The sequence below is a fragment of the Cebus imitator genome, unplaced genomic scaffold (assembly GCF_001604975.1).
Source record: "Cebus imitator isolate Cc_AM_T3 unplaced genomic scaffold, Cebus_imitator-1.0 Scaffold9, whole genome shotgun sequence".
NCBI lineage: Eukaryota > Metazoa > Chordata > Mammalia > Primates > Cebidae > Cebus > Cebus imitator.
Window position 1 is genome coordinate 11417706 of NW_016107324.1, and position 10351 is coordinate 11428056.

At 39.6% G+C, this 10351-nt stretch overlaps 1 protein-coding gene across 3 annotated transcripts in view; it reads right to left on the reverse strand.

The window, feature by feature from the left end:
* TRIM69 (tripartite motif containing 69) overlaps positions 1 to 10351 on the reverse strand; it is a 33624-nt gene that overhangs the window by 17777 nt on the left and 5496 nt on the right. For 2 of the 3 annotated variants that reach the window (XM_037744613.1, XM_017545705.2), the window contains exon 2: positions 5491 to 5716. In XM_037744613.1, coding sequence (XP_037600541.1) covers positions 5491 to 5496 — 6 coding nt within the window. In that variant the 5' untranslated portion in view covers positions 5497 to 5716. The remainder of the gene's footprint in view (positions 1 to 5490; positions 5717 to 10351) is intronic. The other variant, XM_017545714.2, reaches the window with a different exon arrangement.

The window sequence follows — 10351 nt, forward strand, 5'->3', positions numbered from 1 at the left end:
TAGAGACGGGGTTTCACCATGTTGACCAGGATGGTCTCGATCTCTTGACCTCGTGATCCACCCGCCTCTGCCTCCCAAAGTGCTGGGATTACAGGCTTGAGCCACCGCGCCCGGCCGAGGCTGTTTTCTTTAGAAAACAACCTATGCATGGGTTCTTTTTTCCCCATGATCAACACTGCAGGGTTGCTTGCAATGCAGAGTCTCTCTCCTTCATTCTACCTCCACAACAGACTGCTTTCTACAAATACGTATATTTGTCCTTGTTCAGCTTCACCTTTCCTATATCCCAAATCTGTGTAACAAATGGGTACAGGAAAGCTCCAGCTTAAGCTTGCTTGCCTGTTCTCATTGTTCTGTACCAGGGCTTGTGGGTCACGGCCAACAGGATGGGGTACTTTCTTTGGAAAAGTACCATGTCCCTCATGTAAGGTCTGCATCCCTAAGCATCCTCTCTCACATTCCTGCTTGACTTTCACTATATTTGGCAGTGCTTCCTCATAGATTGTAGTTCAAGCTATTTGATGTCTCTGGTTTCATTGCAAATTGTCTATTTTTCATTCCCCTTCTGGTTTTGACTTAAGGAAGGATGAGTTTCTAAGAGAAAGGAGAAAATCAATTTTTAATCCATCATTTAAAAACTAACACTTAAATTCTTTTTGACACTTTATTTAATGTTTCCATATATTTAAAGAAAGGTGTGTGGGTGTGTGTGGGTGTGTTTTGGGGGCAGGCAGAATATTTCAAAATGTTGTGAATATATCAACTTGACCAGATTGGGTAATGGACTTTCAGCATTAATCAGTGTGGATGGCTTTCCTGAAAAATAGCAAATTAAATTTACCTCCGGCCCACAGGAATGGGAATGCAAAATCAGTATTTAGGGCTATTATAGAAAATACTATGATGTGCTAGTCTTTGTACACTTGAATTTTAAACTAAGATTGATTCCTAATACCTGATAAATGTCTTAATCACAGTAGCTGTCATTTCCACAGTCCACTGTAAAGGTCAGGACTCCACACACCATATGGCCTCCATTCCCTCTCCTAGGCCACAGATGGGCTTCAGACTCATTTTATACGCTGTCCAGCAATCCAAGATATGACCTAATACAAAAAGGTGATCTGGCAAACCAGAACCCCTCATGAATTTGAATCTTTAAACAAAGGGAGAATCCAGAAGTTGAAAGTTAAGAGCAAAAGCTTAAAGACTGCCATGAGGTAGAGCCTGGAACTTGAAAGAGAAAACAGAATAAAGGAGATGAATTTTAAACAGAAGTCAGAAGAAATGCAGAGATGCAGAGAGAGTCCGTTAGTTGGTAGAGACAAGAATTATAGAGAGAAACAAATATGGAGAATGGCTGTATTATGCTAACCACAGCACTATCTTTCGGTTCTTCCTGGATTTCTGTGCCTAGCAGATGCCTTGCTCAACAAATGTACATCCTCAAAGCAAGTGAAGTTACCTCTTCACTTAAGGTAACTTATCTGAATTTCTGCTCTTGTAATGGATCCTCTACCCTAGCACTCTGTTTAAATTTTTTTCTTAGGATGCTGAGGTAGTTTGCCAAACCCTCTTTAATGACACTGTCGATCTCTGTCTTCCTTGACTTATTTGACATTTCCTTTGGTCCTTGTGATGTGATACTGTTCTAGTTCTTCTGCCTCTGACTACTTTCTTACAACCAAGTGAGCCATTCATTCCCATACCTTTATATACAGTAAATAAAGATAACTCCCAAATCTCTGAGCCCACAGCTGGGTCCTTGAAAATCAACCTGACTGAAACAGAATTCATATTTCTCCCTAAATCAGTTCCATCTCTTGACTTCCCTATTTGTATTTATTGTACCATCAATCTCCAAATTTTGAAATTTGAGTTATCTTTAGATATTTTATTCAATTATTTCTTCCCTATCATCTAATCTCTTGCAAAGTCTAATTATTAATAATAATTGCCAACCCCCCTCTGCCTCCAAAATCTTCTGGTGTTTTCCATAGCCTACCAAAATCAGTTTTTTAGGTTTTTTTTTTAAAGGGCCTCAGAATTTAGAACTCTCTACAGTATGTTGAAAAGTCATATTTCTAGTCTTATTTCCCATGGTTTTATTGTATGATGAAAATTTTTAATTCACCATTCTTTATATATTAATAATTTATTAAAGATTACATTAACCAAAAGACAACAAAAGCTTTAAAAAGAAGATGACTTCGTTCTTCGTACTAGGCTGAGTAGGCAATTCTGTGGAAGGGAAGAGAAAGCTATCTGTTTATTCTCCACCCCCTCAATATGTGCTTAGAAGACCAAATCTAGGACAGGGCACGGTGGCTCATACCTATAATCCTACTACTTTGAAAGGCTGAGTCAGGAGGATTGCTTGAGGCCAGGAGTTTGAGACAAACCTGGGCAACAGACCAAGATCCCATCTCTGTTTTTAAAAGAAGACCAAACCCAGAAAAATATGCCTTTCAGGGAATAGACACATCCGGAAAAAAAGACTGCATGTTAAGCCAGTCAGGTCTGTCTTGAAAACATTAAAAAGAGATACACTGTGAATAAGATAAAACTTGTAGAAGAACCTGGCCACTTGAAGGTAATCTAGGAGAAGGAGTACCTACCAGAGTCAGTTTGTAATCCTAGTGAATGTAGTGTCTTTTGAAGGTGAATATCTCTTAGGAATTTTATTCAATGTGTTTTTAAAGTATATATATATATGTGCTTTAAAATTTATATTTTAGAACTTCGGATATGCTTTGTTATGCCACAAATTCCCAGGAGATTTAAGAAATAGATGTCTGAATAGGAATAATAATTTCACAAATACTATCACTTTATTGACAATAGACAAGTCTGCTAGGGTAGTGCACATGTACTTAAAAACGACCTTCTAACAATCTCAATACTTTGGTCACCAAGGCGGGGCAAAGAGGAATGGAAAGTGACTGATAATGGGTATGGAATTTCTTTTGGGGGTAATGAAAATGTTCTGGAATTAGGTAGTGGTGATAATTGTACAACTTTGTGAATATGCTACAAACCACTGAATTATGTACTTCGTAAGGGTGAATTTTATGATATGGAAATATGTTTAATGTTATTATTTATATTATATGATTGATTTTTTTATGGTTAATTCACCTTGCTAGCTGAGGGTTTGCCAATTGCCCTGACTTTCAATAATATAACCTTTTCTGTAAAACAAGGGATTAATTATATTAGCTAATATTTACTGAGAATTCACTGTGGAAGAGGCTTTACATACATTATCTCATTTAATCTCATAACAACCCAATGGGATAGGTATTATTACCGAATTTTTTAAGGAAACTGAAGTTTAGATTGTTTAAAGTATCTTTCCAGAGTCATAATTAAGTTGTGGGTCCCAGATTTGAATTCTTTATTTGACCCCAAAGCCTATTAACCATTGAGTCAGCAGAGAGCCCATCAATATGTTTTGTGGAATTTAATTTATTAAATGGATCAAATTTGTGATCAAAATATCTGCAATAACTTTCTACTGCTCTAGAGGGAGCTAAAGAATTGGAAACCAAAGGAGATTCTAAAATTTCTGGACCTGGAAACTTTTAGGAAACGCATCTACTGCCAGGCCCTTTTAAGGAAGTCTAACCTTAAGTCAGAGAGAGAAAAACTCAAGTCAGGAATTGATATTCATCCTTATAAAGCCCTGGCTGGCAGAAGTCACTTTATAAGAAAGTACATGGGCCACCAGGCACAATGGCTCAGGCCTGTAATCTCAACACTTTGGGAGGTCGAGGCAGAAGGATCACCTGAGGTCAGGAGTTCGAGACAAACCTGGCCAACATGGTGAGACCCCATCTCTACTAAAAAAAATACAAAAAAAAAATTGTTTTCCTCTGTGAAGGAAAAAAAAAAAAAAGAAGAAGAAAGAAAAAAATACAAAAATTAGCCAGGCATGGTGGCGTGGGCCTATAGTCCCAGCTATTCGAGAGGCTGAGACATGAGAATCACTTGAACCTGGGAGGCAGAGGTTACAGTGAGCTGAGATGGTGTCACTGCATTCCTGCCTGGGCCACAGAGCCAAACTCTGTCTCAAAAAAAGAAAAAGAGAAAAGAAAAGAAAAGAAAAGAAAAGAACAGAAAGAAAGTACATTTTCCTCCTGTTCACTGTGCACATTCTCAAAGAGCAGAGAAAAGGCAAAGATTCGAGCTATGAAGTCCTTGGTCACTTGCATAAGAAATCTTTAATTCTTACCAGAGATTTTTTTTTCCTGAGTAGTTTTGCGTTGTAAATTTTTTAAACCATGGTTAAGATATCTAAGGAGAGTTCGTTTATTGCTTTTCAACCTTTATTCCTTCAAAGTACTTTTTAAACTTTGATGGACAGATTTTATGAAGAATTAACCTTGAGAGTAGAAAAATATAATTCATGCACAGAGACAAACTATATGGCACAGTCAGCTCAAACCTAAGAGCAAGACATGATCCTCCTTTACGAGTCATGACGTTTTCACATAAGAAGGGACGATTCTAAACTTTCTGAGTTCTTGGAGCTTCTCAGAGTTGAAAGAAATTTTAAGCCATTTAATTCACTCCTTTCCAGCCTCTGCCCAAACATCTAAAGTAATTGGAAGCTCACTATCACACAAACAATTTTTTTACTATTATGGAAAAGTGTCTATTTTTATTGGCTCGGCCTTAAAGTGATAAGAATATAGCAGGTGTAGGCAGTAGTGTTTATTTTTCCTGTAGAAATTATAAACAAAATGTTTATAGCCCTGTTTGCTTCAATAGCTAAAGACAGAGATGAATAAGAGCAAACCTAAAGGTCTTATGATAAAGGAAATTAGAAACTGATCTTAATGATTAATATACATAGAATGAAATTAAACCTGATAAGAAGTGGAAACTGGTGGAAATGGATGATAACTCAGAATTCAAGGGCCCCTGTGTCAACATTTCTTATCAATGAATTTTAGTGAGTTTTTCAAGCTTTCATGTAGTAAATAAGCATTTTCTTTTATCTGTCTGACAATCGGGAGAACACTAAGTTCATAAGAATATAACTTCCTTTATTTTAGCTCTGAAGAGGCCTTAAAGGGAGGAATTCAATTAAAAATATTTAACATCTGAATATCAACTCTGCCTTAAATATAAAATATCAAATATGAAGGTATAGTAAGCAAAACAAGTTATACATAATAATTTTTAAATCTAAAATAAACAAAATGATTACATTGGTAACAAAGGTAAATTTTGTGTAGTGTATGGTTTAATTTTTCTCAAAATGTTTTGGTGGATTTCATTACAGCTTCTCTAGTCTAAATCGTCAGTTATTCAAAGGCCTAGAGAGAGTATAGTAGCTACCAGCTGTCACAAGTTAAATACTTCCCTTCATGAATTTCCTTTTGTGCTCCCATGTCCATACCCTCTTCTATGATCCCGTTTTCCACATTTCCTGGAAGTCTGGCTGAATTTTTTTTTTTTTTTTTTTAAAAAAAGGTCACTCACCTCCATGAAGCTTCAGGCCACCGGGGGCAAAGGCAGGCACTTGGATCAGAGCTCAGTGGGCCCAGGATGACTGCAGACCAGGAGTCAGGGACCGGTTAGTTTTCAAGGAATGGGCTCAGAGCATGACGAAAGGAAGAAAAGTTCAGGAGCTGGAGAGAAGTGGCAAGGCCAGAGTGAGGTCTGGCAGATTCCGTGACAGTTTGTCAGTTGCTTTGATCATCATTTGCTTAAGAGAAAGAGAAGCCCCCATTAGAATACCCTACCTGCACAACTTTTCTTTTGGAGGGGAAGGGGGCAGCTCATTTAGATTCGAGTTGGTAATCTAACCTTACAGCTCATAGCTCCCCATTTCTGGACTGGGGATGCTCTGTGAAAGAGGAAATAAACATCAGCAGCAGCCTACATTAAGCCTAACTCATGAAAAATAACAACCTCACCCGCGCTCATGATCCCATCAGAGCATCAAGACAGCAGCTGAGTGGCTTAATAGAGAGGTAGTTCACCCCTCATATTCCAGTGAAGCAGCCTTGACTTTATCTCTGAGACAATAACACAGGGTGGAAAACACCAGGCCCTGAGAAAGCAGGATGAGAAAAGTTTCACTTCATACAGCTTTCTTCAGCTGTTTTAGCTCACAGAGAGACATACCAATACTGTGCTCCTGAGTGACTTATAAAGAGTCACCACTGTTTATAAATCTTTCTTACAGTAATTCCTCTAACTTAATATGATTTACTGAACATCTAGCTCCTGCCTAGCTACCTGGCCTTAATGACCACAGTTCTTTCTCCGGTGTTTGGGATTGTCCAAATATGTCACACGTCTGCGGCTTTGCACATGTTATCCCTTCGGCTGGGAGTTTCCCTTCCCCACACCTGCGTCATTATCTCTTTACTAAACTCTTCCCTACCCACCCCCTCATCCCCAGACCAAGCTTTACCCACTTCCCTGTCTCTTGTAGAAAATATTTTGTTGGCTCTATACCAGAGGTTTCCAACCTCAGACCTATTGATATTTTGGGACTGCTAAGTCTTTAAGTCACAGGAGCCGTCCTGTGAATTTTAGGATATTTGGCAGGATCCCCGGCGCTTACACACTAGATGCCAGTAGCCACCCCCTCCCTCTCCAGTCATAGCAAAATGTCTCCAGACGTTGCCAAATGTCTCCTGGGGGCAGGAGATGGAATCACTCCCTAGTTGAGAAACACAGCTTTCTTCCTTCCTTCCTTCCTTTCTTCCTTTATTCTCTTTGTCTTTTTCTCTCACTTGCTCTCTCTCACTCTTTCTCTCTTCCTTTCTCTTTCTCTTTCCTTCCTTCCTTCTTCCTTCCTTTCTTTCTTCTTTCTTTTCTTTCTTTCTGACAGGGTCTCACTACGTTGCCCAGACTGATCTCAAATGCCTGACACCTTGGCCTCCCAAAGCACTACGATTACAGGCGTAAGCAACACCATGCCTGGCCCAGCTTTACGCATTTCTATATAGCACCCTAGATCTTTGTACATGTGGCCTTAACAGAGTGTATTCTAATTGTTTGATTGCATGTCTGCCCCTCCACCAAGTTGTGAACAACCACAAGGTAGTACTGTATCTTGCTCACTTTTACAGTACATGGCATTTGTTGGATCAAAACCTTTGTCAAATAAATGTCTATGAAATGCTGGTGATCACTTAGTCAAAAAAATTAATTTTGTTTCATCTTGCTTATTTTTGTTGTTAGCTAAAACATTTGATAATGCTTAGTATAGATGACTTTACTAAAGCCTGACACCTGCACATTCTTGAACCTTTACCCTAGGGGTAAGAGTACTGGTACTGGCCTAGAAAATGAAAGAATTGTCTCTCACCAGAGCACTGAGTAGCCTCAGCTAAGACATTTAACTCCTATGGGTATCAATTCCTCCTTCTTTAAAATGTGAATTCCTAAGACCCCTTCCATCTCCAGAAGCCTATGATTCCAAATCCTATGTAGCAAGAGGTTTCGATCTTCACAAAGAGTGCTTCAAGTCTTTTTTTCACCATCTAAAGACAGTGTTCAGGCCTGGTGGCTCACATCTGTAATGTCAGCACTTTGGGAGGCCAAGGCAGAAGGATCACTTGAGCCCAGGAGTTCAAGACCAGCCTGGGCAAGATGGCAAGACCCTGTCCCTACAAAAAATTTAAAAATTAGCCAGGCATGTTAGCTAATTTTTCACTCAGGAGGCTGAGGTGGGAGGATCATTTGCACCCAGGAAGTCGAGGCTGCAGTAAGCCATGATCACACCCCTATACTCCAGCCTGGTTGACAGAATAAGACCTTGTCCCAAAGAAAATAAATAAATAAACTCCATTGCTGTAAATGAGACCCAGAGTAATGGTTAATTGTATGTCCACCTGACTACTATACCCAGTATAAGGGTTGCTTAAGCAAGAATGAGATTTCTCTCTTAAGTCCAAACTTCTCTAGTGGCTCTAGTTTGCAAAGTTGTCAGTTTCCCAAATTCCTTCTTTCTACTTTGTTAACTTAGAACTCACAAGATCCACAAATTTGAGAGGAAACTTTATTTCTTATAAAGAGTTAAAGGCCTGCAAGGTGGCTGTCCCACAGGCCAGGAAGCACAATCTCTGGCAAAGACCAGAGACAGGCACTTCAAAAGAGAAGAGATTGGTATAGGAACTTGATGCTTAACATATTGACTAAACATACATATTCAGCAGGTTACAGGAGAAGCTATGAATAATCTGGAAGGTCATCCTGACTCATGCTTATTGAACAAACATGCATGTAACATACAACCCATGTTCATTTTGAGGTAGAGACTTAACCGCTTTGAGGTGGTTTTTTGTTGCTGTTTTCTGAAACAAAGGCAGGAGTGCAGTGGCGCCACCTCAGCTCACTGCAACCTCTGCCTCCTGGGTTCAAACGATTTTCCTTCCTCAGCCTCCCAAGTAGCTGGGATTACAGGAATGCACAACCACACTCAGCCAATTTTTGTATTTTTAGTAGAGATGTGGTTTTGTCATGTTGATCAAGCTGGTCTCAAACTTCTGACCTCAAGTGATTCACCCACCTCAGCCTCCCAAAGTGCTGGGATTTACAGGCGTGAGCCACTTTGCCCAGCCTAAAGTGGAGACTTAACTTTTAAATGCATTGCAGTTAGGCCCTATAAGTCAAAATGCCTTTTCAGGACAGGAAGGCACAAGAATGCTTAGCCCATGTAAACTGGCCAGAACCAGCCCATAGTCAATGGTTTTTTTATCAAGAGAAAGTTACTGAAATCAGCCTCTTTTATGGCTGGTGGAATGGGAATGGAGGGCCATTAGTCAGCAACTGGTGGAGCTGCAAGTTGTTTTAATATTACTTATCTCAAGGCTGGTGCTTGTTTAGCTGCTAATGAAAAACAAAAAGCAGCTGGGCAGAACTCCATCTCAATAAATAAATAAATAGAAAAATTTGTGGCACTGAGAACATAGTTTATTCTTTAAGTGTAGGAGTGCATGACATAGCACTTGCCTGGCATGGCATTAGGTCTTACAAATAATTTGTTATTGCCACAAAGAGTCTGTTCTGTCAGCCTTATAACCTTTATTTTGACATTAATGCTGGTCAGTTGTGTCTAAACCATAAAAGAGAGGAGGGGTATAATGAAGCATGTCTGACCCCCTGACCCTGTCATGGCCAGGAACTCAGTTTTAAGGTTTTTCTGGGGTCACTTTGGTCAGGAGGTGTTCCATTCAGTCAATTAGGGAGCTTAGGATTTTATTTTTAGTTTACAACTGGCTTCACCATCTCTATGGTGTTGTCTTTGTGTGGTCCAAAATGCCCACATGTAGCTAACTAAAAATTGATGGCTCTTAAAAAAGAAAGGGAAAATTGCTTTAAGGACAACCCCATTATCTGGCACTCTGGCAACCAAAGTCCCTCCCTGAAGCATAAAACCAAAGGAAACAAAAAGCAGTCTCAGAGAGTATGAGAAATGAAAGTTTTTTATGTACTGCAGATAGCAATTTTTAAAATCAATCTTTTTAAGCTCAGAGCATTGGATGCCAACAACCCATAGTTCCTGCACAAAGACATGAAAAAAAATCCAGGCACAGGATCCATCTGTCTTGAGCAATAAGGCACACCTTATATATAAATGCAGTGATATTGATGGAGGCCAATTTTTTTCAAACTAGCTGGGCACATTTTAGTATATTTAAAGGAAGTGCAGAGGTACCAACTACAGATGTGGCCACATTCTGTAGAGTATATGTGCTGTCTACTAAGTTCAATCTCTGAGTATCCATCTATGCAAACTTGACACTGAATATAACCAGGTTGTGTATTACCAAAAAAAATTTTTTTGCAGGGAACTACGGTGGGCACTGAATTGGTTACACATACATCTCTGTCCCTCATCAATCCCTTCTCATCAGTGTTTACTGCACAACTGCCAGTTTAGCCTTGGAGTGACCTTGTGTTTGCTCTTGGCCTCCTCCTTTGTTCAATAATCACAACAGAGTCATGGTGAGTTAGGTCAATCCCTACAGGTTCTACAGATTCACAGGTGAGTTCAACTACTTCATCACTTTCCCCAAGTTCTGTCAGTTCTGCATCCAAGGCTATGTCAGGAGTTGGGCCTCCTTCTCTGATTATAGGGAATGCTCAGCATTTACCATACTGTCACAGCTTATTATAGTATTCCATTTTGCTTTTTGCATTCAGTCTTAGAGAAGGAAGTGATCTGTGCCAAGGTTTAAAGCAAATATTAAAAGCCCTCAGGCCGGGCGTGGTGGCTTAAGCCTGTAATCCCAGCACTTTGGGAGGCCGAGGCGGGTGGATCACGAGGTCAAGAGATCGAGACCATCCTGGTCAACATGGTGAAATCCCATCTCTACTAAAA